This window comes from Ambystoma mexicanum, chromosome 11 (assembly GCF_040938575.1).
Source record: "Ambystoma mexicanum isolate Mex_15411 chromosome 11, UKY_AmexF1_1, whole genome shotgun sequence".
Taxonomy (NCBI): domain Eukaryota; kingdom Metazoa; phylum Chordata; class Amphibia; order Caudata; family Ambystomatidae; genus Ambystoma; species Ambystoma mexicanum.
The window spans coordinates 1,470,868,653-1,470,896,293 of NC_090934.1; the positions used below are offsets into that span (position 1 = coordinate 1,470,868,653).

The window sequence follows — 27,641 nt, forward strand, 5'->3', positions numbered from 1 at the left end:
GCGCGTTCTACTTGTATACCCGATGATGTCACCCTCGATGGAGTCCTTCGAGGGACCATCGACGCACTGCCCCCTCTGCCGAAAAAAAATTCTGAAGCAGCTAAAGCTGGATGGAATACATCTAAGATGAGCAATACGTTGGAGGACACAATCCACTCGAAATATATTTACTCTTCAAGCACATATAGTAAAGTTACTTTTTTAGAGAAGAAAATGATCAGAGTAACATGAGCTTGGTTCAAGGTTCTAGAGAGGTTTTTTTGCCCAGCAAGCCATTTAAGTCCCAAAACATGAACCTAGTTAAAGGCAGTTCGTAGAAGGATCAAAGTCTTGACAAGCAGCAGAAGACGAAGAGTTCCTGAGGATTTCTTCCAGTCTCTAGTGTTATAGAACCAGCAAGTTAACAACAAAGGAGACCTGTACAAGAACTTGATGAAGGGACACAAGCAGTGGATTGAGTCAGAGGTAAGAGGGGGTGACCCTGGACACCACTAGGTGCACTCCAACGCTCTGGAGTGACTTCTTGGAATCAGGTAAGCAATACCTTTTCCCCCACAGTACCTTAGGTTTCATGAAAAGGTTTGTGCTGGATCCTCCGTGATGTTGCAGCTCTGGACCCGACCTCTGGATTCCTTGGTCTGGTGACTGAAGGAAGAACAATGGACAGGAACTCCCAGCAGCAGTATTGAGGGGAGGACAGGCGGTACGACTTTCAGTAACTTCTTGGTTCACTCTGCGGTTTTGGGGCCTTTCCTGCAGCACCAACAAAGGAGATGTATCGCCTGGTAAATCTTCACTTCTTGCAGTCCCCCATTCCGGTGAGGGGGTCTGGGCAAGTTGGATCGGATCTCTGGCGTGTCTTTGCGGGTTCAGCATAGATTTGGATGATTCGGCCTTTCCAGGATGATGCACTCGAAATTGGCAGCAGGTCTCCTGGTATTGGGGAGCCACAGCTCTGGAAACTCCTAAGACCTAGGGAGATGGCTCAATTCAAAGTTCGTCTTGGGACTGGTTGTTCCCAACAGCCAAAGGGAAGGAGTCCTCTTTGGGGCTCCTCTGTTGCATAGAATACGGGGTCAGGGCAGCAGTGGTCGCTTCACGGTCTTGCAAAGGGTCTGCAGATGTCTCTGGTCATCGTCTTCTTCGTTTACTTCAGTTTCCAGTGGTCGACTTGCTTTTCACTCCAGGAGCCTCACTTTTTATACAGTTCCATCACACACTCCTCTGCAATCCTGCTTGCCCAGACAATCTGAAGCTTAGGCTGGAATAACAAGGTAAAACTCACACACTGACCTCCCCCTTCCAGAATCTGCGCTAGTAATGGTGAAAAAGAAGGGAGGCCACAAGTTGGTACTTGGGTGCCCCTATTGTACACTACCGAGGCTACGGATATAGCCTGCAGTATACAAACTACACAATAGTTGGTAGAACACGTCCACTGCCACCAGCCATAACTAGGAGACTGTCTAGGTGACTAAAATGTCACAGGAGCAGAGAAGGGGGCTACTAGGTATCCCTTTGGCACTCAACTGAAGGTGGTGTGTGCCAATCTCTCAGACTATAGAGTCGTTTTGGGAGTCCTTAAGAACTGTAGCTAATCGAGGATACTGTAAAATAATCTTACAGGAGGACCCCAAGGGTCCCCAGCAACACTGACAATAAGGAGCTGTGTGCTGCAGTTGTAAAACACAGATGCCTTTAAGGAGCTATGGAGTAGACAGACTCCATATTGCAGGTAGAAAACAAAGAATAGAGTTCCAAAAGAGAGAGCCCAGAAGAATGAATGAGTGGAAAAAGGCTCCACTCATTCAGGATTGGAAAAAAGGTCCAGAAAAAAAGTAGTGAGGGGTCTCACTAGAGAGGGGATGAAGCATACACATTATAAATCTTCTTAACAGTACCCAGGTCCTGAGTGCCAATCACCTTTATATGGATTTGGCGGAAGAAACATGGGAGTATGTCAGGCAATTAGTTGGCAGATGAGGGAAAGGGTTATGGGAGGCAAGAACCTATGGTTCGGTGGTTGGGCAGCTCAAAATTTGAGGACCGCAGTCACCCATTTCACCATAGCAGGCTGAGAGATACCTCCAAATTTACTCCAACATGGTGAGGTGCTATGCTCAACAGCATGCTGGGACGTTTGCCTGTCGAGGGCAGGGCCTGTCAGGCAATCGTCAGGGGATAGGTCAGGGCATGGGCTGGCATCCTGCTCCTTTCACCAGAGATCTACCCTACTGTCTCCCACGAGCCCAAACTCTTCTGACACAGTCCAAAAAGTACCCCTCCTCTGTTACCAACAGCCACAACTCGCCAGGTGTTGAAGCTGTACCAAGCCTCAGTATCAGTGCTTCTACGACCCTCGTGGGATTCTTCACAATGAAGCGAGGAGCAGAAAAGTTGGAAGGTGGAGTGTGGAAAGTGCAGCACTTTGGCCTAAAGAAAGGGCAAGTGAGGTGAGACGGCTGCAGGATGAAGAGCAGTGTGATGGCAGTGAAAGACAAAGGTTTTGGTTGTAGGCGGATATGATGGACTTTCCAACAAGGCTGCAATCTCAAGTTTGCAGGCTCTCTGGCCCATTGCTAGCTAAGGGTCTCAGGGGAATTTCTTTACTTATGCCACAGCTAAAATGATGGGAGCAAGGCACCTGTCCTGAAAGGAAGACAATGCTGAGCAGTATGGGTTCAAAACCCGGCCCAGGCTTAGAGGCTGGACTCCGGCATGAAGCACGATTATGAGGACCCAATTTAGGGGACGGGGGCTTGTCATGGGTTAGCATATGCATAGTGTGCGCTGTTCCCCACACGGCGTCTCCTGTCAAAAGGTCTCCAGTAATCATCTCCATGATGTGAAAATGTCTTTTGTTAAGTCTCAACTGTTTTTGTAGCATTCCTTTCTAGGGAAACTCCCAGGGGGAGTTCTTGTGGCATGAAGGAAGGTTTTGCGTTCCCCAGAGGTCGCCATAAGGTTATTGTGGAGACGCCCAGGCAAGAGGGCTAATGCACAGCAGTCCTGTTAATTCTGGAGCACACTTCAGTAAGCTGGCAACATTGTAACATCACAGTGCTGTGGCTGGGTAATGCTGAGATCACACTAAGTATCCCGCCATAAGCTTGCAAGGCTTATATTTATTTAATTAATTTGACACATCGTATAGGCTTGCTGTGGTTATAAGGACACGTCAGGCAAGTCCTTTTTGCCCCACAGGACGAGAGGCAACGAGCCAGTGAGTGGGCCCAAGCTAACCCCAAAAAAAAGAGATCAGCACACTGTATGAGAACCAGCAGGCCCAGTAGAGATGATTGCAGCGAGTGAGCACAGGGCTTCCTCCAGACAATAAAGAACAATAGTAGGGAAGGGGGTTAGGGTTTCTCGCCAAAGTCCTGTTTGTGACAAGACTATTGGAAGCCCACCGTGGATGAACAGGGTCACACCACTTAGGTTTAGCCTGAACTACCCAAAGGTTGGTCGCTGTGGACGAGAGCCAGGCTTAGTCTAGGAGGACGACGCCTGTAGTGAGGTACACAGAGCTCGGAGCATACACTTAGTCCAGGGAAACGCACACTGTCAAGTTATATAATAAAATATATATATTTACATACACCAAGGCTTGTAGAATTCAAGCCTTTTATGCTTTATGTACCGAAGGCATAGTATCAAGAATAGACAGACAAGTGATCACAGTTAAAGAGTGTATATTAAACTGTATAGGTAGGTTGGGAAAATGCCTAATCTAAACCTAAATCTAAGATGGGAACAAGCTACGACCATCAACTAATAAGACAGTCCTAGTGGCGTCTTGTGAAATATAAATGGCCTATACAAAGAAAAACCTATTGCCAATCCTTACAACTAAACACAAAAGTGTGTGGGATAGGATTCACAAAAAAGAAAGAAGTGTTCAAAAATGATAAGTCAGGATGTGGCAGCCAGGAGTCTCCTTTCCCCACATTTTGAGCACAGGACAAGGCGGGCCTCTTGAGCACAGCACACGCTTGAGCTTCCCCAGCACAAGACGACAGTTCTGCCTCTCAGATATCAGGACCTTCGGAGGTTAAGTCCCTTTTCAATAAGAAGTCTCTGGCCTCCAAGGACCTGATATGAACCAAAATAATAAACAAAAGTTACTTTCCGTATGAACGTTGGGCGATTATCTTTCAGCCTTGGATCCCCCTTTTCCGGGCTCAGATCCACAAAACGTTCTCAGCGATATCGGGACCTTCAATTGGTAAATCTCTTGTTTCTGAGAGCCTGATATGTTCAAAAGAACAAACCAAAGTTTCTTTCTCACTACACTTTAGGATGTTGATTCTTCACCCGAGTCCCCCTCTTCCAGGCTCAACCCCTTTTCAATCTCAGACTCCCTTTGTCAGGTTCACTTTGGCTTGCATTCAATAAGATTTCTTGGTTGCATTCACATGCCGGTGGGGTGATTGTTTCTCACCCCCTGGGTCCCCCTCTTCCGGACTCTGACCTTTCTCGAATGTTGGCCTCCCTGCATCAGGTTCGCTACAGCCTTTTCACCCCTGGCACCCCCTCTTGCGGGATCAGATCCCTTTCAAATATCACCCTCCCTCTGTCGGGTTCACTATGGCTTTTCTTTTCTCGAGAAAATGTCACCTTTGGCATTGGATGGAAAGGACAGAGTGAATGGAAAGGATGCAGTGGACGAAACGGCTGAAATGAAGTGGATAGAGTGACGGAGTGGATCGAAATTGGATGACTTGAATGAACTGGATGACATGGATGGAACTGGACGATTGGAGGGACATAGGCGGTACTCGATGGAACTGGATGAAACAAACAGAATGATAGAGCGGATTGAGTGACCTAATGGATGGAGTGAATAGAATCAGATACATTGACAATAGATCTGGATGGAAGAGATGGGACTGGATAGAGTGGATGGGACTGGACAGAGTGGATGGAATTATTGTTATATATCTGTATCCCCTATATACCTGTATACCCGTATATATATCTGTATCCAATATATACCTGTATCGACCCCTGTCGCTATATATCCGTATGTCGCTATGTATGTCCCCATCATCCTGTCCACGTGCCTCGTCTCCAGCGCTTCTACAGATAACCACCATATCACACCACTACGCTTACTCTCTTTTATAGACCATCATTCAACTAGAACACAGCGATACCCCTGATAATTCGGCCTAGCTGTTCACTTACGAATACGACCCCATGAATACCTCATCACCCTAATAAAACACAGCTAGCTGAGCACATTCCAGCCTAGATGTTCACAAAGGCGTTCCTCAGGCCTAACGGAGCCAGAACCCAGCCTGAGTGTCCACCCACCAGACCGCACACATCCAACTGATATCTTCAGCACCACACCTAATGCTAGAAAGCAGCTTTCATCCAACAACTACACCAGCTGCACACATATCCGGTGCGCCCAGGCCCCATACAACACTTATCCCTCTCTACTGACTTGAACTACGGTTCCTGAGGGCGTACAACCTACCAGCGCTTTGAGGTCATAACAATGATATATAAGGCGCTATATAAATGCCAATTAACATAACATAACATTCAAAAGCCTTAATATCTTTTTAAACAGTTCAATGTGGACATACCTCTGTTTGGCTCACTCCTGTCAACACACTTTTCATTGGGACTTCAGATTTCGCCCCTTTTCCTCGGCATCCCTCCGTCGGGTTCCCTCTTGCCAATTCTTTGCCAGTCATACAGTTCTCTCTCTTGAATTTACTAGGCAGGATTCGTCTCCCTTAGCTTTCCAATTACGTGCAGATCAAAGACTTTTGACTGTACATGGGTTTTTGCTAGATCCCTTTATGACCACTTAGACCTCTTCCTTGCGGCTCTCCTAGGGCCTTCTGGTTTCAGTAGTTTCAACAAATGCAGGATCAATCAGTGTCTCTCGACTGAGCACCCACGTGGTGCCGGACCCCTTTGCAGCTGGTTTTCCCTCAATGTTCACAGTTCTTTCAACTTTTCTTACTTTTCGACTTTCATTCAACACAGTTCGGTTTCTTTATCGGTTCTCCCCTTGACTCACTGGCTGTGATGAGCCGCTTGGCTTTCCTCGTATTTGGAGTCAAGGACGGTACCACGGTAGCAGACGTCGTTCTCTATCCCGCTTATCAGTGTAAGTATGCTTTGTGTACCGTTGACATCTGCTTCAGCCCACTCTGGCTATTGTTTGCGGTCTTATGGTTCCTTCCACGGAGGCTTCGCGGGTCATGGTCTGAAAGGGCAAGGACGCTTTTCTCCTGGTCTCCCTTTCAGTTCTCCCCGCCTTTCTCCTCCTCTTGAACTGCCATGCTTGGACAGCTGTTTCATCATGCCATCTGCCTTGCTCGTTGTGTGCTCCACCTTTTATCCCTGTCGAAAAGGGAAAGGGCTGTCAGGTGTGGCTGATCCTGGTCAATTGCCCGACATTGCCTGACCCTTTTGTTGGGCCATTTCAGGTGAACGGCTCTGGTGTTAGTCCATCTTTCATGGTGTGCGAAAGTGTTTGTGTTGGAAAAGAGGGGCGCCAGTGTTTTTGAGTATCCCATGTGGTAGGCTGGGGAAAAGGCGTTAGAAGGGGGATACTGCATCTCAGCCAGTGTCCCGATCCCACTATCTCCCCCCCCCAATCCAAGTGATCCTCCCTCACTGGGCCAACCCTAGGAACTGGATCCAATAGCGATAGCCGTATCCTGGCCTCCTGGAGGACAGATCCCTGGGGACTAGTCAGGGAGACACCTTCAGGTTTCTCACAACTATCACACAGTAATATAATAGAAGAACACTTGAAATATCCACAGAATTAAATCTTGCAGAATAACAATAATGGTAATAAATCATATAATCAAGCCTCTTGAAACATATATGCAAACTTATAGAAACTTTGATAACTTTAGTTCAGCCTGCTTTAGAAAGCCTAACCCTGTCTTAGGTGAGTCTCACAAAGCCAGAGGGGACACTGTAGCACCAGTGAGTAAGGGCTGAGGAAGGCAAGGAAAGAAATCAGGGTTCAGGGATCAAAGAAGCAGAGTCCAGCAGGAACTCTTCAGGCTTTTAGGTTGGTATCAGTCAGGTTACACAGGGCAAGGCAATTAGCAGGTTCCCTAGCTGGATTGGCCCAAGCACCAGTGTCATAAGGCAAGCTGGAACACAATGGTTGTCCACCCTGATGTAGCTCAAGGTAGGCCCTGGAGGGGTGCAGATGCAGCTATCTGCAGCACTCGAAGCAAATGATCAACAAAGCAATGCTCGAGTTAAGTAACTAGGAGTATGATAGTAACCTTTTAGCAAAGAAACTGATGCAGCAGGACGGTCCCCACAGTGAGGCGACAGCAGACCCCGGTTCAGGATTCTCGGTCTTAGCGACAGGAATGAAGAACTTGGAGTGGATCTGGCGGTTGCTCTCTTGTGGTTGAATGCCCAGCAGAGGATCTTTGCAGCACTGGCTCGTTGGTGCCTGTTTCAAGGCTTGGGTGAAGGACGGTTGTCATGTGGTAGACTTTGCTCTGGTTCTCGGTCCTTGTCTCAGCTGAGGGAACTTTCAGGAGCGGCATCCAGTCTAAGGAGTTCAAAGAGGATGTCTGCAAAGTTTCAGACGAATCTGCACATCGGAAGACGTTTCACCACAAAATGGCATAGGACCATGGGCATTGGCGAATTGCAGGCAGTGTGAGAAGAACAGATGCACAGGAGAGTAGATGTTCAGGGTTTCGGTTCAGCTAGCATAAGATAAGCTGTGGGCTCCAAGTGAAGGGACTCAAACCCCCAACCCCGTAGGATCCAGATGAAGGCCACAGAAACACTTGGAGCGAAGACCCACATGGCAGAAATGTCAGCAGCAATGAAAATCGCGACAGGAGCACATAAGAACCAAGCAAATGCCCAGAGTTAGTTGAGGGCAGCAGGAGAATAGGGCCAACCAGCACAGAAACAATCCCACAACAGATAAAATGGTTGAACAGGCCTCAAGATGTCCACAACAGAGTTCTGATGGAGCAGGAGCAAGCCACGTGTATGTCGGCAGATGTGGGGGATGGGGCTGTCTGGACCCAGTCCGCATTTTTGCCAGAGTATGTTTGTTGCTAGGCAGATGCAGTGGCCATAGGCTATGCAGGATTGGACAGTCCCTGCTAAGTTTGAATGGAGTAGATCTTTGCCATTGTGGGCTGGGGGCAACACCAGCCCAGATCCTGGATAAAAGTGGTAATCATGCAGCCAGTCTTCAGATCGTCATTGGAGCCAAGACCACTATGAAGGAGAGCAGCCCACTGAAGACCTATGCCTTGTTAGAAGCTTGCCAGCAGCACTTACTTCACTTGCTGAAGCCCTCTCTCTCTCTCTGTAAATCTCCCGAAGACCTTCATCACTGCTTCGACTCCTGGAATGGTGGGAACAACCAGCCATGGCATCTGCTGAACAATCCAGCCATTGGAATCGCTTGGAAGAGTACCAATGTCCTCCTGCGGAGCCAGATGTCATGCGGGGCTACTTTCCTGCACTGCTCACCATTCATGTTAACCCTTAGGACTCTCCACAAAGAGGGGCCTTGCAGGACCAGTTGCTTCATTTCCAGCACAAGGGTTGCCTTCTGCCATTTTTCTTCAAGTGACCATCACTGTTCACTACCAGCAACACGTTATGGAAGTCTTCTGTGGTTGGAGGAGTGATATATGATATGATAGGTTATTTATAAAGTGCTTAATACCCAGAGGTTTCTAAGCGCTGACCCGGGGATCGAACCTGTGTCGCTGTGTGTCGTCTTGCTTCCAAGGCGAGCACGTTGCCACTGAGCTATCCTCCCGAGTCAATGCAGTGGTAATGCAGAGGTCTGTGTGTCCTGGGTGTCCAGCTGTTCAGTATCCAGAAGAGGTCCATTCGAGCGGGGGAACTGCGAAGTAGCTGTACCCAAAAACATGATGCCTGAAGCGACCTTTGCAATGAGACCTTTGGAATTCCTCCAACGAAACTAAGGCACAAATCCAGAAGGGCCACCATTTACAGGAACTTCCTAAAGGGGTCCCCAGATTACAGAGGGTAAGTAGAGGTTTGGATTGGGAGAGGGTCTATAAGATCTTTATTTCTGTACTTATTGTACTGCCTCTCTCCTTCCCTCCCACCCTCACGCCACCATTTCTCACTTACCAGTCCTCCTCCATCTTGGACACTGGCCCATTCTGTCCACTTTTTCTGCCTTGTATTGCACAATGGATATACTTGTTACCCTGCCTGGTCATGGCCCGCCAACCCCCACTCCCTTGGATGGGTTTGGCTAGGGCTTGTTATGGCCTACCCTCAGAAGTATCCAAATGGGTTCCGAGGCTAGGCCACAAGCAGCCCTAGCCAATGTGCTGTCAAGATGAATGGAAAACCGCTGCACAGTCAGAGATGGAATAATAGGAACTATGCGTTTGCTCTTGCCACTAAAACTCTGGCCTGGTGGAGGTCAACAGTGGGGAACCATGAGAGGTTAGCCAAACCCAATCAAGGTAAACGTGGAGAGTGGTCCAGGCTTCGTCTCAGGAGTGAGTGAGTGGGGTCCACAACGAGTCCACACAGTGAAATACACAATAATTATGCTTAGACAAGTATAAAAATACTCCATTTATTATAGGCCCAAAACACACAAGAAAAATGAAACAAGCAGGTAATATTATCAAACAAAACTCATACATATATAGTCACCTTTAGTATAGTTTGTAGAACGCCATACCATTCACTAAAACAAGTAAAAGAAGGTACGTATGCAGTGAGGTAAACCAGTTCACAAGAATAATACCCTAACTTTTTAAGTCCAATCCCTATGTTGAATGCAGCCCAGTGCCCAAAAGTCACAGAAGTTTCTTCTCAGGAGAGGGGACAAAGGTAGAAAAGGTTTGTGTGGTGGTGAAACATGTTCCAGAGGACTTCTCAACAATGATACAAGTAGGTCAGACTATTTTCTGTTACAATAGAACAGCTTTTAGAAGAAACATTAAAAAAAGGGGTACAATGGAATAAACCAAAGATTATTCTAAGGTTTATTATAGGGGGACCGGGGCAGCTGGAAGTATTGAGAGTACTCCCCTCGCATTGACTACGATTTTCCCACATGATTAGGCAGGTCAACTGGGAGGTAGGTTTTCCTGCTGTTGGATCCAATAGAGGAGGTGGATTCCTGGGAGGTCCAGGAGCTGAGGGAGGGCAGCCCTTTCCAATGAAGAAATTAAGCAGGCCCTGATGAAGGGCTCTTCAGGACACTCTACCAGATGGAGAAAAGCTGGTTCTGGCAACAGTCACCGCAGACAGTCGACAGCAGGCGCCTTTCAAGTCACAACTGAAATAGTCCTTCCAGAACAGGCTGCTTGTAGTACGAGTTGGCTATCACTGAAGTGACGGACGAAAACGTGGAATGGCGATGTTTCTGGCACGGTAGCCCAAAACAGAGCTGGGTGGTCCAGGGACGATTCCGAAGGGTCCTTACGGCTTCATCATTAGGCGGCATCGAGGTTGGTTGGTCCCACTAGTCCAAGGGTTGAAGCAATGCAGAGGGCCTTCTCAGACCACGTAATCCAGCAGGGCTTCACTGGGGCAATTTCAGGAAAGTTTGCCAGGCCTCTTGAGGCGTCATCCACAAGTCTTCAGTCGGCTACACAGGATTCCTGGCTCCAATGCTGATCTCCTGGAATGGCTGCAGGACTCCTGTTCTTATCCCAAATCCAGGCTAGTGGCAATTCCATCCCACCAATGATAAGGTTTTGCACTGCTCACACACCCAGAAGTGGTCCAATAAGGGACCACTGCAGGTTTTACTCATGCATCCACACCAGACTTTCTGGCACTATGGATGTGGACTGGGACTGGACAGTCCCACCCGCTTCCGGGGTCCACACACAAATGGCATGCACTAGCCTGCATAAACAGCAGCTTTTCCGGGCAAATGCAGGACCACATTGCGGATTTCCTGACCTGCAAAGGCAGGAAGAAGGCCAAGACAAGAAACAATAAGGCCAAAAGACTAGCAAACAATCTCTTGGCATGGATATTTTAGGGCACTAGCCACTTTTAGCAGCCAGACGGGGTATACGCGAATGTGCATACTAAAAGTATTGTAAAAATGTAACTCCTGCCACCAGTGTGCCTTTAGGCACATTCAAAAGTACTCAGAAGTCCCCAATGCAACAGAATAGGGTGATACAAAAGCATCTCTACTGCACTGCATTGTAAGATACTGTGTGCACTGTTAAAAAGTTCCCCAAATGGGTAAAAAGTAAAATGACAAAAGGTAAACATTGTTTCCCAGTACTGATAGTCTGAAGGACTGATCAGTCTCCTCATGACAAAAGAGCAAAAGGCCAGGGGGGTGAAGCCAAAGGCTTCACTTCCTTCTAAAAAGTACGGCAGGTTAAAAAACAAAAGCGAAAAGTGTGGGGGGTACATAGAATATTGAGGGAAAGCTGCCAAAAGAGAAATCGTTCCTTACACACTTATGGAATTTTAAGCAAAACCTCTGAAAAATTGATTTGTTTCAAATACGGTGGCTGTGACTGAGCTGAGAGGCGCTCCAGAAATATTCAGCGAGTGCCATCTCTACTTCCTACATAAAGTGCATATACAACCACCTTACATCAATGACATGCCACACTGTGATAGACGGCTGAGTGCCGTCTCTACTTCCTACACAAAGTGCACATACAACCACCTTATATTAACGACATGCCACACTGTGATATTCTCCTTTCCTGTCTCTCTCTGGCTGGCCTCCTTGGCCCTCTTCCCGCTCCCACCTGTGAGGCTAGCAACCTCGGGGTCATCTTCGACTCCGCACTCTGCTTCTTTCCTAACATTTCTGATGTCTCTAAGAAGTCAAACTACCAACTGCACCTCCTCAGAGGTATTCTTCCTTTCATCTTCTTCCCCCAGAAGCTCACTGTCTCTAGAGCTCTGGTTCTCTCCAGGCTTGACTACGGCAACAGTTTCTTTCTAAATCTGCCTGCTTCTACTCTCCGCCCTCTGCGGCACATCCAGAAGAGGACTGCAAGACTTGTCCTTGGCCTCAAGCCCTGGGATCGTATCTCTCCAGCCCCGAAATCTCTTCACTGGCTCCCAGTGGCTGCAAGGATTACATTCAAGACCCTTTGCATTGTCCACAAGGCTTTCTGGTGCCTGTGTCCAAAATACCTTCAACTCTCCCTCCATAAATACCTTCCCACTTGAGCTCTATGCTCCTCCACATCCAACTCCCTCAAGGTCCGTCGCTTTTCTATGCAACGAGTTGGGGGTAGATCTCTTTCCTCAGCTGGGGCCTCACTCTGAAACTCGAGGAGAATCATCTCTGGTTCCGGAAGCATCTCAAGACCTTCCTCTTTGCTTCTGCCTTCGCTCTTCCTCTCCCCTGCTGATCTCTCTGCTTCGGCACCGTGCACCTGGTTACCCTGTGATTTCAGGCCCAGGTCCCTGCCCACCCAGCCACACACCCGCACTAACTCCTGGCAATCCTTGCACTTGGGTCTGTATCTGTAAACCTACAGTCCCCTTACCTGCACTTATCAGACACCGCTTGCCTGCGCTTTAAACCTTGCACATGCCACCTTGTCGGCTGCACTACCAGTTGTTGTGCTTTTATCCCTTGCGCAACACTTTCCACTTCTCCCCCCTCCTTTGCACTTTACCCCCCTTCCCTTTCCCCTGCACTTGCGCGTTCTCAATGTCTCTGGGCGTAGTAAGATCCTTGTTTTGTCCTCCCTTGGTCCCCTCCCTTGCCTCGTCGGGCTCTGAAACACTTGTGTATGAGCGCAATACAAATAAAATATCATATTATATCAGTGCTGTTGGTGCATGTCAACATATCGCAGTCAGCTGCTTTGTTGAAGCCATAGCTGGCCAGGGTCACAATAATGTTAGAAGACGGCCACAAAAAGAAAAGAAAAACATGTCATGAGGACTGCAACAGGGATTACATGGATGTCCCTCGTTTAACAGAGGGATAGGAGAGAAGAGAGGGAGGGACAGCAAGGTGAACACAGGTTTTTGGGACCAGTCAGGTAAACGCAGCACTATTAACGATGGCTGGAGAGTGCCCTGAAGTGGATAAGGGAAGGAGGAAGCCTGGCTAAGGTTGAGCCATGAAAAGAAACATTGTAGAACCATGAAGGCTTAATAGAGAATATTATCCAAGGTGGCAAATAGAAAGCTTGATTACAGGGCAGACAGAGGAAGCCTATTTGTAATGACACTGTTCCAATGAAACACCAGTGCATGATGGGGTTTCCAGTTTATAACTGAACATGCATCCTGTATGCGCACCTCCCTGCTGGCACTCCAGGACATACTGGACAGATACATAGCAAACATGACTGAATAATGACAAGGGACCAGGACAAACTAGAATGGACGCCAAAATAGAAAAACACTTTTCTAAAAAAAAGTCACTTTGAACTCAAAGGACTAGTTTGGCACACACATACAGCGAGAATTAAATCAATTAAAACACAGAGTTTTGCATGTGTATTGTGCCAGTAGGTCGTTTGCAAAACCTACATGCAAAGAGCTTCATCAGGAGCAATTGAACACTTCATAGATGCACGTCTGCATTTTCCACTGATGATCTTCTTATACAGTAGCCAGCATTATATGCTGGCGGCCTCTGTGCCGCATTAGTGCAGTGTTATAAAGTGGTATTGGGACTGTTAGAAATAAAGAACAGCAATATCGAGGTTCCTACCTAGGCCGCTTTGCTTCACGTCCGTGAGCTGTCTGGAGTAAGAGGTGAAAAGGCGATACCCTCCAGATTTTGTAGAGGTCTCAGAAAGTACCTATAAGAATAAAACAGTAATGTTATTGTAATCCAGGATGAAAGTGTACTACTCAAACTATAGTGTGGAGAATATGGGCATTCAGAAATTACTTCTACATAAAACTCCTTATAAAAGCTGCGGTAACAGGCAAGATCTCACACAAATAATATGACCCTGCCCCAGAGCATGGGAGGAATGTGCATGCATACAAATCTTAATTCAGAAGTAGTTGCTGGTCTTCAATCACAAGCAACCAACTGACATGCAAAGCATTACACTGCCTGGGAAAGAACCTCATATGTTGCAAACAATCGACCCCCAAAACTGTTACGTAAACTATGGCCTCAAATCTCACCAGAAAACATTCACTTTGAAACTCAGGCTGGTGTAAATGTCACTGACGGCTCAAAAAATGCTTCAAAGCTCTGCAACAGTTCAAGGTTTTTATTAGGATTACAATAGGCATTATGGCCATCCTGATCGTCTAGAAAAGCACATGCTCCCCAAAGCTGGCATCCCTAATTCCAGGTTAGTATATACCCTCTGCTGTCTAGGTTCTGACTTGTACTGGAAGTGAAGACCTAAAGCCAGAATGCCTCCTCTATCGAAACTCACTCGGGGCCTCAAACTGTGCCTACTGAATCCAGTAGCTAGTAATCTAAAGGGGTTGTGGACTATGCCTTACAGATGGTCTGCCCGACTCAGTCTCTTCTATAAATCCCAGATATTCCTTTCCCTCTCACTACTCTCCTCCTCCTCCTCCTCCTCCTTCATCCCCACAATGTCTCTCTCTCCCTCCCACTGCTTGGTGTTCTCCTCTCAGTACTCTCCTCCTCCATCCCCCCCATGGGTCTCTCTACCTCTCAATGCTTGGTATTCTGCTCTCAGTACCTGCCTCTCCTCCTCCTCCTGTCCCACCAATGTCTGTTTCTCTCAGTGCTTGGTGTTCTCCTCTCAGCACTCTCCTCCTCATCCTCCTCCTCCTCCTCCTCCGTCCCTCCGATGTCTCTCTTCCTTCACTGCTTAGTCTTCTGCTCTCAGTACTCTCCTTCTCAGTCCCCACAATGTCTCTCTCTCCCTCTTAGCCTCAGCCACCACCCTTTGATGTTCCTACTCTGTTCACAACACTACAATTCCCTCCTCCACAGTACAACTATGGCTCCGCCCCAACACCTACTCATACTCCAGCTCATACACCCCCTTTGAACCACACAACCACTTCACATTCACTCCCTATGCTTCCTCTCCTAGCCACATTCCTTTACCTCAAATGAATCACTTCACATTCACTGCCTATGCTTCCTCTCCTAGCCACATTCCTTTACCTCAAATGAATCACTTCACATTCACTCCCTATGCTTCCTCTCCTAGCCACATTCCTTTACCTCAAATGAATCACTTCACATTCACTGCCTATGCTTCCTCTCCTAGCCACATTCCTTTACCTCAAATGAATCACTTCACATTCACTCCCTATGCTTCCTCTCCTAGCCACATTCCTTTACCTCAAATGAATCACTTCACATTCACTCCCTATGCTTCCTCTCCTAGCCACATTCCTTTACCTCAAATGAATCACTTCACATTCACTGCCTATGCTTCCTCTCCTAGCCACATTCCTTTACCTCAAATGAATCACTTCACATTCACTCCCTATGCTTCCTCTCCTAGCCACATTCCTTTACCTCAAATGAATCACTTCACATTCACTGCCTATGCTTCCTCTCCTAGCCACATTCCTTTACCTCAAATGAATCACTTCACATTCACTCCCTATGCTTCCTCTCCTAGCCACATTCCTTTACCTCAAATGAATCACTTCACATTCACTCCCTATGCTTCCTCTCCTAGCCACATTCCTTTACCTCAAATGAATCACTTCACATTCACTCCCTAAGCTTCCTCTCCTAGCCACATTCCTTTACCTCAAATGAATCACTTCACATTCACTGCCTATGCTTCCTCTCCTAGCCACATTCCTTTACCTCAAATGAATCACTTCACATTCACTCCCTATGCTTCCTCTCCTAGCCACATTCCTTTACCTCAAATGAATCACTTCACATTCACTCCCTATGCTTCCTCTCCTAGCCACATTCCTTTACCTCAAATGAATCACTTCACATTCACTGCCTATGCTTCCTCTCCTAGCCACATTCCTTTACCTCAAATGAATCACTTCACATTCACTCCCTATGCTTCCTCTCCTAGCCACATTCCTTTACCTCAAATGAATCACTTCACATTCACTCCCTATGCTTCCTCTCCTAGCCACATTCCTTTACCTCAAATGAATCACTTCACATTCACTGCCTATGCTTCCTCTCCTAGCCACATTCCTTTACCTCAAATGAATCACTTCACATTCACTCCCTAAGCTTCCTCTCCTAGCCACATTCCTTTACCTCAAATGAATCACTTCACATTCACTGCCTATGCTTCCTCTCCTAGCCACATTCCTTTACCTCAAATGAATCACTTCACATTCACTGCCTATGCTTCCTCTCCTAGCCACATTCCTTTACCTCAAATGCACAATCACAACACTGTAAAACGTACACTCACTAACGAACAAATACCTCAACTGCTCCAGTGTTAGGAACATTTTCTCTTGAAACAACATTTCCTCCATATTCTATGGACCCCTAAACTGTTTGCTTGTGTGGTTACACATTGCCCTGCGTTTTTACAGTGAAATGAAGCCTTCAGCTTCTCTACACTGGGCTTTTTCTCACGTCATGGGGAAACTGACTACCGTTTCCCTTAGTCTTATTACTTTGGTGCTTGTTTGGGTAACTTTTTATCATTGCACAATGCATCTTCCAATGCAGTGCAATGGGGTTTCTTTTTGTGTGAACCTAGACTCCATTCAAGGGATGTTTTCGTTACCCAAGATGTGCTAAAGGACAAAACGGTGGCAGTAGTTACATTTCACTGTATTTTGGGTTTGCCTCACCCAGTTTACCGTGTTTGGCTCCCAGCTGCAATGTCCTACAACGGCCGTGCCACAAGGTTTACGTTTGTACCTTGGACATCCTGTGTTTTGGCCTTCTTCGTGACCTTTCAGGTCAGGAAAATCCTTGCATGATCATGCACTTCACTGGGAAACACAAAGGTGTTGTGGGCTAGTGCAGGGCATGTGTGGGAGGAGCCAGCCAGGAAACGGGTTGGGACTTTCTGGTCCTAATGCACAAACTGGCTCTAGAAGGTCTGGTGTGCATACAAGCATGAGACCCACAGTGGTCCCGGATTGGTCCACTGCTGGAGTGTATGTGTGGGTAAGCTCTTGCCATTGGAGGACTGAGTCCGAGCACTCACCTGACTTTGGATAAGAAAAGGAGCCCTGAAGCCCTTCCAGAAGATCTGAAGAGCCAAGTATCCTGAGAAGCCAAGCAGACGAAGGACGATCCTGAAACGCACTTGAAGAGGCCTGGCAACCGAATCTTGATGCTGCCCAAGAGAAGCCCAGCTTGGCGACTGATCTCCAAAGGCCTTCATTGGTGCTTCAACCCTTCCGAGTTGTGGGACCAACCATTCCCGGCCTCTTCAGGTAACCCTGCAAGTGAGCCTATTCGGAACGGTCCCTGGGCTGCCCAGTGGATGGTCCAGCTCGAATTTAGCCTACCACGATAGGAGCGCCGACGTCCAGTGATTCAAACCCACGGCTTTGGGGATAGCCAGTTTATCCATCTACATGTCGTCTGATGAATCTCGTCTTCCCAGTCCCTTTAGGCCCGAAATAGAAGGATGCATCAGACAGCGATAGATGAATCCATTTGCGTCACCTTGCAACAGTGACAGTTGCAACAGAGTCGTTTCCCGCATCAATCCCATGGTCCTGAGATGTACTGCAGCCCTGTCTTCCGCATTCTTCCTCCGGAACAGAGTGCAGCAGCTCATGTGACCAGCCAGACTTGTCTGGGCATCTGAGAACCGAAAGGAAGGCGGGAAAACGTACCTCTGTTGGCCAACTCCGGAACTGCCAATTCTGGACCAAAACTGAAGTAAGGGAGGGGAGTAGTGAGGATACTTGCCAGAGCCTTATTTCATCCAAAGTGTCTTCTAACTTTGGGCTAAGTTTTTTGTACTTTGGTGTTGGTAGTAAAAGCTATCTAAAGCCATCCGAAAGCTGGGTACAGGTTGTTAGCAATAATAGATACTTACCTGACTTTTTAATCCATCCTTGCATCTTCATAACACTTCTAACTTTTTTCCAGTCTATGAAAAGTATTAGAACTTTGCAAACTTTACGCATTCCTGTGCGCTTTTTACACACACGTTGAACATTGGGCAAAATGCCCCATTCATCTTACAGCTGTACTTCTAAAGTGAGGATTGTAATTTGTGATGAGTGTTGTGCTAACTAAATTACTTACCTTCTTCCATTGCAGGTACTGGTGAGTAATTGAAGTCTGTGCAGTGACTCAAGTGAATGTATATATGTTCTACAGTAGATCGTGTTTTGTGGTACTTTACCTGCATTTACTCATTTTTCATGTGTGTTCTTGGGCTTATAATACATATTATATGTGTATAACTACCCAGATATAATTCTTGGGGTTTCACTGTGTGGACTCATTTTGGCCCACTGACCCCACTCACCTCTCCTGAGACTAAGCCTTGGCCACTCTCCATGTTGCCTTGTTTGCTGAGGCTTCAGCACACAGAGGAAATCACTGTAATCCAACAAAGGTGGTCTCCTGAACATCTGACCACTGCCCTGAGTTGAGATATCCATTGTAACATCCAGAAATTTCCCTCCTCCTCCTCCTCCTCCTCCTCCTCCATAAAGATGTCAAATAGTGGGCTAAAACCCCAAGCCTTTTCTTTGTGCGGGCCCGCTGAAGCATAGTCATGGCGGCCTGGATAGCATGGTGTCTAGGTTTGTGTTAGGGTGCCTTGGTGTGGGTCCCCCTATGGTAAGTAGTGTCTGTGTAGGGGTCTGCGCTCCTCTGTTCAGTCCCTGGTGGTGTAGGGAGCTTGCCACTGCCCAAGGGTTATTGCTTCCTCTGCTGGGGTGCGTTGTGTAGTCTGTCTCACCATGCATTTGCTTAGTTCTTTCCCCACCTCTTCACTCTTGTTTTGCTGGCTTTCTGGCTCAGGTGCCAGAAACTGGTCAGCGTGGGCTGTCAGAGTGTTATTCTCACTTGGCTGGGCCCAGGTATTCAGTGTCTTAATGCGGACAACTATTGGCGCTTGATGGTTGCTCTCTCTCTGCCAGTTCTTGCCATTACACAGGTCTGGTATGTTGGCTTCAGGGAAAATAGAAAGACTCTGACAAGCATCTTGCTCAAGAGGCATGGTGTCAGAGAAAGTGGTACTGCACAGGAAAAGGGGCAGTCTCAACTGACACCTTCTTCCTCTGGGCAAGGGCTGCCTAGGGATTTCTCCCTGGTAGGCCTCCAAAGCCAGGCTGAGAAGGATTTCCATCCTCTCTTGAGAAGGGCAGGGTACTGGCCTTGTCATAAAAGATGACATGAATTGGTGAACACAAGCCCCAACATAGCTGATAAGACAGACAACTCCATAGGTGGGAGTTTATCAAACAAGCATTTTGTTTTTTGTTGCTTCACACCTCAATTATTAGAAGCTTGTAAACTTGACTGGCTCCACACCTATTACCTAAAAACGAAACTTCAAAATAACATCAAAGCAGTGACAGTCAACATAGTCCTGAGCTGGTTCTAATACGTCTAATCTGCCTTGCACTTCAGGATAATACTTCAGAACAACCTCAAGGTGGTCATACAGTGGCAGAAAGCTGGAACAGAAGTTGTGTAACGAAGAAGTACACTGGATGAATAAAATAAATAACCAAAGGATTTCCGTGCTACTGAACACATCACTGCCGAGATTCAGCTATAGAATGAAAGAGGGCTCTAGCTAAATCTCCATGGGCAAGGGGGGCATACGGACATGCGCACGCGCACCTTTCTCAGTTATGACTCCCAAGTTGTGGAATTCACTTCCACTATCATCAAGAGTCATAGATGAGTACCTTTCCTTTTGCAGGACACTCAGAATGTTTCTGTTTTACTAAACAACTGTACAAGTCTGAGTAGGAGCGGTTTGTCACAATACTGTCAACACCAGTGGCTAGATGCCCTTGCGCCTTAGTGTGCACTTTATACATTCTTAAAGAAATACCTTGAAGGAGAGCAGAGTACTGGGGTACCTGACCATGAAAGACAACCCCAGAAAATCAAAACTGTAAAAGAGCCAAAAGACTTTTAAAGGAAAATAGCGTCTAACTCAACAAGCCATCACATGGCACAAGGCTGGATAAGAGGTTTTAAAAAAATCTCTCTCCTCTGACCCAATGAAATGGTCGAAATTTAGCAAGAAGTGCTCCGTGGAATTCTTCTGCTTGTACCAATAAAGACTTCTTTATTCTTCGGTCTGAGAGGAGTCTAATGCATGAAACCTCCTGCAGCAAGGCACCTCATCTGCCCATAATGTTAGGTGCTACCAATGCGGGCCTCAGCTCTGGAACGAATGGCCTACGTTTAGTGTGTCTATAAACCTTTGGGGCTCCCGCAAGTGGCTTAATTTGGATTGCTTACTGTAGAGGAATTTAAATAACGCCCTGGTACTCTAGAATACAACTTCTTGTGTGGGCTAAGTGCTCCATAAAAATATGTTAATGAAAAGTCAACACCATCCTCCACTTGAGCACTCCTGGAAGTCGGCAGAGGACTAAATGCCAAGGCACAATTCACATCAGGCTATTGGGGAGGGGTTCTTCTCTGCCGCAGAAAAGGTAGAACGTGAAATGTACAATCTCTAAAACCAGATCATGTAATTACCATCAATAGATAACACTATTGGGAGGCGTGGATTGTGTAAAATCATTCAACATAATGAATTGTTTCTAGACAAAATTAGGTTTCACTGGCAAAAGAAATCTATGTTCATGTTACAGATGCTCAACATTACTCTAACAATCAGCATGTGTTCTCTGTACTATATTAACAGAGAGGTTAAGGAGAAACCCATGTCAGAAGTACTGACAAATTCTGTGTGGCAAAACGCTTATCCAGAATTCCCTACCGAAACATTCAGTTACTACTAAGAGCAAGCGCAAGCCCTACTGTTGGGTATCAAATGAGTTTTTTACACAAACACATATCAGTCACATGCTTTGTATGGGCCACAATCTAGTCAGAGTTTTGCTTCCGTTTTCTAAATTCCAAAACGGGACATTCTTGCAATACTACCAATATTCTACGTGGACAGGTCTCATTATGATCCTTCACACGTCAACATCCTCAGATTATTTTTCTGACATGATGTGTAGAATGGGAGAGAACCCTTATGTTTAGTGGTACTGTCGCGTAGCTTCCAAGTGGGAAGGCAGTGCAGGCACATGTGAATCTAAACAGAAACAAGCCACAAAAAGACCATTACTGGATTAACAATGTCTGCCTTCTAAGGTTAGTGAATCTGCTTAGATTCACATTCTTTAAATAAACTAGCAAGCAGTACCAGGAATAGGCGGTGTGACAAGCTAAAGAGGTAGCAAATAGATGTTTAAGCACTGCTTTTCCCACGTGGGAGTTGGCTCTGGCCCGAGTACCCACACAATAATGTTGTGTGAATGCTTGAACAGAACTCCAGGTAGCAACTTTACAAATTTAATTGAGTGGTGTAAGGGAGAACTCTCAAAAATGTGCTAATTCCTCTCTACCTTAGAGACCCCCACGTCTTTTGCTGAACGCTGGGACTTTGTACTTTTAATTCTATTTGTTTTCTGTGTCTGTTTCTTTTGGTTATGGAGTCTAACCAACTTCATAGGCATCTTTTACAATTGTGTCACAAAGCACCTTCAGTGCAGTGCCACAGGGAAGTCTTCCAGATTTCCCAAGGTTTAAAAACCTTCTCTGGGATAAACTACTGTTTCCCAGAGCAGTAAAATTAAATTGACTTTACTTAGCACTGTGCCTGCTAGACCCAGCACACCCTATCTTACAATAGAGTGCTGGAGGGGTTACTTAGTATCCCCTGTGTCTAAATGCTCAAGTAACATTTTTTATGTTACCCTTTCCTCGATTGACTGGCTGGTGGCAGTGGTTTCGCTTTGAACTAACTAGGTTTGCATTTACCGTGACCGTTCGCGGCTCTGGTAAAGTAACCGCGAGAGCCATCTTTTTCAAAATGGCGGCCAGTCATCTTTGCTAAAATGGTCCCCGGTCTGTTTTTTTTTGCCATGTCTTTGTGGAAAGGTCCTTCTAGAGATTTTCTCTGCGCGCCAAACCAGGTTTGGTCTCTTAGTTCATTTCGCCTTTGGCAGGGTTACTGGATTGAAACCGGCCTCTGGCTCCAGAGTGTCTGGGGTAGGCAGGAAGTGAGGGAGGTGTCCGAAACTCCCTGTGCTTAGTCTCCTAGGAGACCCAAATGCACTCTGTGGTGATTGGCTGGCTGACTGGCAAGGACAGCCACCCTGCTGGGTGAGTGACAGCTAGGCTGGAATGAATGGGAGAGAACTGAATAAAAGGCAAGTCTTTTGGTTTGGAAGGCAGAGTCGACCACTGGACGAAGGAACCAAAGAAGAGCTTGAAGAGGACGGCTGCTGCAACTCCTGGACCGTTGGTTTGCCCGGTGAAGCCCTGCTGCAGTGACTACTTGCCAAGTTTGCATCGACAGAGAAGCACCTGCAAGGACGACTTCTTCCTTTGAGTTGGTGGGACCAATCAACTCCAAAGTAAGCCACCTGGACACCCATCTTGGAGCTGGTTGAATTTCCTCAGAGTTGCTGCAGTAAACAGTTGTCATAAACCAAGCTTTGAATCATTAACCCCCACCTATATTTGAAAAGGATACACAAGCTGTAAGGTCAGACCTTAGAAAAGGGATTCCAACCAGTATATTCTAGGTTCTGCCGCTGATGGACTTCCACGGAAGAGGAAAAGCGATCAAGAATAGACCTTTCAATTAATAGCACCCTCAGCCTGATGACACTTTCACAGGCAGAGTGAGGGATTAATGGAAAGGGCAAGGAACACGAGCAATCACTAAGCTGTGGGAAAATAGGAAAGGCTATGAGAATGTGTTCTATGATGATTCTATCTAAGAGACCCCCTATGAACCACACTCACCTGTTGGCGGAGTTCAACAGCATCCGAACATAACACCAGACAATCCAATTGGAAAACAACATCTAGGAAAGGGTTGGTTTGTAGGGAAGCTAATCCCGAAAGGCACGAGGGCCGCACTAGTGCTGGGTTGGTGCACCCCTGGATATGCACTGCAGGTATCCAATAAAGTAAAGTCCAAAAGAAAACGGAGTTCCAATCCTCATCTGGATGAAAGTACCATGTGCGTAGAAAATGAAGTTCCAATGCCCTTGCAGAAATGACCTTAATTCAGAACAGAAATAAGACCAGGATTCCCCTGATAAATGCGTGCGGAATACAGAAGCAGTTTGACAAACTATAAGGTAAGGAGTAGAATTTGGCTGACAGTTAAGCAGATAATGAATTGAGGTAAAGTTCCCCACGTAGCAGGCCACACAGCAGATTTCAAAAGCTGAGAGGGGAACGCTTACTTGTTGGTTCCCATGCGAAACGGAGAAAACAGGAACAACGTTCCAGAAATAATGCAGCACTCTGGCACCGCCGGGAGGAACGTAATCCTCAGAGCGTCCCGCTGAAGTGAAGCAGGAGGCAGGAATCAATCAGAGTTCAATCCGACGGATGAAGGAAAGCCATCAAATGAAGCTGGAACAGAAGAAAGTGACTCAACGAGTCAGGGCTTCTTTACTAAGCCGGAATGGACAAACAATTGGAAGCAGGGATTGGATGCCGACGTACAACTAAGTACGTGCGGCAGAGTCACGTGATGGCAAGAAGAATTCACGTGACGTCTAGCAGCAATCCCCCACTGAAGCCGCTTACCAGGAAGTGCGTTGAAGAGTCTTCAACGCGTGTAGAACGGTCTAGCCGTTCTGTGTGCAACGCATACATCCTTTGGTGCAGTATTCACTGGGGGGGCACGGAGTACCCAATGTAAAGGTACCATAGGTGTGACAACCGTATAGCCATGGAGAGGGACACCAGATTGTGTGTCTTACTTTTAAGATGGCCTAAAGCTTTTGGAAGATCCTCCGGGCTCCCACGAAGCAGGACTGACTAAGCCTGAGCCCCCTCAGCAGAGTGCGGGACTCCAGAAGCAAGGACATTCCACCTTGACAGCCAGGAACCGCACTTATTGCTATTTGCTGTACCACAAGGAGCTGAAACGAGAAACAGCCACTGAAAGTAAAGTTTGCCAGTTGCCAGTTTTGACAGTGCCGGTGCAGTGCAGCAGTCCCCCAACGTCCTCCCTCTTGTCCCCACGACTGAGGCGCAGGAACAGTGAGATCTGCAGAGCTGCATAGGAACAGAAGTCATCAGCTGCATCTTTTCTTCTTTACCAAGGTACTGTAGAACAAGTCTAAGAGAACTTACCTCTTACTGTAGAAGTGCTCGTAACTTCCACAACTCACAAGCTTTATCAGCCTGTAGCCCTATATTTGATTCTTCATTTCGTCAAAGACTCCAAAGAACTTGTGCAAAGACTTTTCCATTACTTACCAGAAGTGCTTTATCCTATCCAAGACTTTTGCCCATTGACTTTGGCTTAGCCTATTGAATTGAATGACTCTTCTAGTGAACTCTAAAAGTATCTGCACTGCTTAAGAATGTTTGTAATCTCTTGTGTTCTAATAACCTTTGCCTTTTACCAACTTTTAAAGAGTATTCTGAATGCCAACAGTAAGGTATTAATGTCCCCAGCACCCTTGTTACTGAAGTCACCTGTGGGTGTAGGTTGTGTCTTTGGGCCATCCCGAAAGGGCCTTGTCTGATTCAGAAACTCAGCGTGTACAGTATTGAAGTATATTTGTGTGTTACTATTCTATTGCTTCCTTCTAAAGAAGCCACAAGCTTATACCAAAGGTTAGGTTGCCTATACATGTAGTCCTAGTTTGCAGTGTTCCCAGAGGGTTCTACATTCAAACCTTGCCTAACAGGGGGTACACTAGCAAAGAAAGCTAGTTTTACCTCTCTGGTGTGGCTGGAGTGAGCTCTAGAAGTGTATTGTGTGCTAGTGTGTAGTAACATTGAATGCACTTTACAATCCATCTGGAGATCGTCTGTTTGATCGCATGGTCTCTCTCCTCTGTGCCTGTAGCACACAAGTGACTTGTTTCGTGAATTTCCTTAGACTTGCTAACGTAGGTGTGAAGGGTTTGTTTAATCCTGCTTTAAGACTCATGATTGGGCGGGCAACTCAATAGATTGGTGAAGATGGAATTTTGAAATGCAATTAGGTGAGAAATGTGGATGAGCACTTAGGCGACTATGTTTTTGAATTGTAACAAACAGTTTGATGACTAAGAAAGCATGAAGCTCACTAATCCTTCTTATAGACATGATGGCTATAAGGGAGGCAACTTTGTAATTGAGATCTTTAAGTGATGCTTTTAGCATAGGTTTGAAAGGGGGCCTCATGGGCCCCTGCGGCACTTTGTAAAGCTCCCACCCAGGCGGAGGACGTAAGACTGGCAGTTATGTGCCCTTGACCCCCTCCATAAAGCTCCCACCCAGGCAGAGGACATAAGACTGGCAGTTATGTGCCCTTCACCCCCTCCATAGAAGGTTTAACAACTGGAACCTTCCACCTTGAGAGTTTATGCTGATAAATCGGGTAAGCAACCAAATCTGCAAGGTGGACTTTAAGGGAATTGCATACTAAACCAAGTAGGTATAGCAGATAGGCAACTATGCCTAATGGGGTGCAGTTAATTGAATTGATGGACAATTCTGAGCACTAGATGACAACCTGCACCCGTGTACTGTAGTGGCAGCATCTGGTGTTAGGAATTCAGGTCCCTTTAAGATAGTCATGCATCTTTGAGGCAATTTTAAATGTCCAAACTCTATGGCCTCAGGAGCCATGCTGCCAAGTTCAACTTGTGGGGCTCCCGGTCATATATTTGACACTTCTGCCGAGTTAGCAGGATGTACATGGGTTTGACTCCGATTGGTGGTTTAATTGTCATTTTGAGAAGATGGGGCATCAGGTTTGCCTGGCTCACACTGGTACAATAAGTATAATTGTGTTAGGTAGGCTTCCCTTTTTCAGTGAAATTCTCCCCACTTTCGAGTTCCCCAGCACTATTTGTTGGTCGATTGGATTTTTGACTGATTCTCGTGAATGAGTGGGAACCCTTTGTAACTCTTTTTGGTACTTTATGATGGAGTTATTCTTTCCTCCAACTTTTCTGGCATCTACCTTTTTCTACTGCAGCACACAGCACTTTCCTGGCAGTGGTGATGGAGGTTCCTCGACCTTCCATTTTTATTTTACCTGTGATAACACCTGGTTATGAGAGCAGGTGGACACTTTTGTCTTACCTGTATTTTATTTTGCGAGATCAGCACACCCCACCTTAAGTGGAGTGCAGAGAGGAAACAAGGTCTCCCTTTTCTCGCCTCTCCGGTAATCGTTTGGTTACGGTGACGCTCATTTAACAGGATGCTGGCTGTGTATCTTTTTACTATATGTGTATCGAATTAAACAACGTTTTGTGGACTTTTGTCACAGTCTGTCTTCGCAGCTGCTGTAAGGGACACAATTTCCCTAAAATGGTGGCTGTACATTTTTAATCCCTGTTCCTGATGACTTGTCTTTTCTGAGCTTTCTTCTACATAGCTGGGTGGTGGGAGGTCTTAATGGGTCTTTTGTCTTTGGTAAGCTTGCCTTGGAAAGCCTGTAAAGACTGTACCTGAGAGGACAGGAAGCGGGGGAGGTGACAAACGCCCCTGGTATTTGTCCTGAATTGTTCCCTGCTTGAAACCATTATGCAATGGGAGGCTGGCTGTGCCCATTGGACAGCCAGCCCCACCCAAGATCCAATGGTGCATAAGTGCTGATTGGTGGACTCAGCCTGTGTACATGGGTAAATCCGGGGGTCCTTGAACTGAAACTCAAAGTCGACCACTAGAAACTGAGGATTCTGACAAAGACGAGGAAGGATGGGGCAGCAACTTCCAGCGACCACAAGTAACGACTGAGTAACCACTGCTGTCCCAAACTCGGCTTCCGTGAGACAGGGAAGCTCCAAAGAGGACGACAACTTCTCTTGGACTTGTGGGCCTAACCAGTCCCAAGACGAACGGCATTTTGCACCCTCCCTGGAAGAGCAGCGTCCTCCACGACCTGCAATTCGCCAATGCCCGGGGTCTTGTGCCATTTTGCGGTGCAAAGGTCATCTGAAGCACCATTTCACCTGAAACTTTGTGGGCATCATTCTTGGCCTACAGAGCAGAGACTGGCTTTAGCTCCTGAAAGTCCCCTCAGCCGAGACAAGGACTGGGAACCGGACCAGAATCGACCGTACGACAACTGTCCTTCAACCAAGCCTTGAAAAGGGCACCAACGAGCCATTGCTGCGAAGATCCTTTGCTGGGCGTCCAAATACCCGAAAACATTGGCCAGATCCAAGTTCTTCTCTCTTGTCGCCAAGACCGAGAATCCTGAACCGGGGTCTGCTGTCGCCTCACTGTGGGAACCGTTCCTGCTGCATCAGCTTCTTTGCTTAAAGGTTACTATCCTGCTCCTAGTTACGCAACTGGAGCATTGCCTGGTTGATCCAGTGCATCTGCGGGCTACAGATAGCTGCATCTCGCAAACACCTCCAGGGCCTACCCTGAGCTACATTAGGGTGGGCAGCCCATTCTGCTCTAGCTTGACTTAGGACACCGGTTGTTGGGGGCAATTCGGAGAGGGAACCTTCTGTTAGGGAGTTTTACCAAAGCCCCCCAGTTGCGGGACATCAGAAGACTCGCTCTTACAAGTGGTGTTACAGCGGTGGGATTCTGTGTAGTTTGAGAG

At 46.8% G+C, this 27,641-nt stretch overlaps 1 protein-coding gene across 14 annotated transcripts in view; it reads right to left on the minus strand.

The window, feature by feature from the left end:
* PPIP5K1 (diphosphoinositol pentakisphosphate kinase 1) overlaps window positions 1-27,641 on the minus strand; it is a 1,113,174-nt gene that overhangs the window by 284,068 nt on the left and 801,465 nt on the right. For all 14 annotated transcript variants that reach the window (XM_069625171.1, XM_069625166.1, XM_069625170.1 and 11 more), the window contains one exon: window positions 13,694-13,784. In XM_069625171.1, the coding sequence (XP_069481272.1) occupies window positions 13,694-13,784 (91 nt within the window). The remainder of the gene's footprint in view (window positions 1-13,693; window positions 13,785-27,641) is intronic.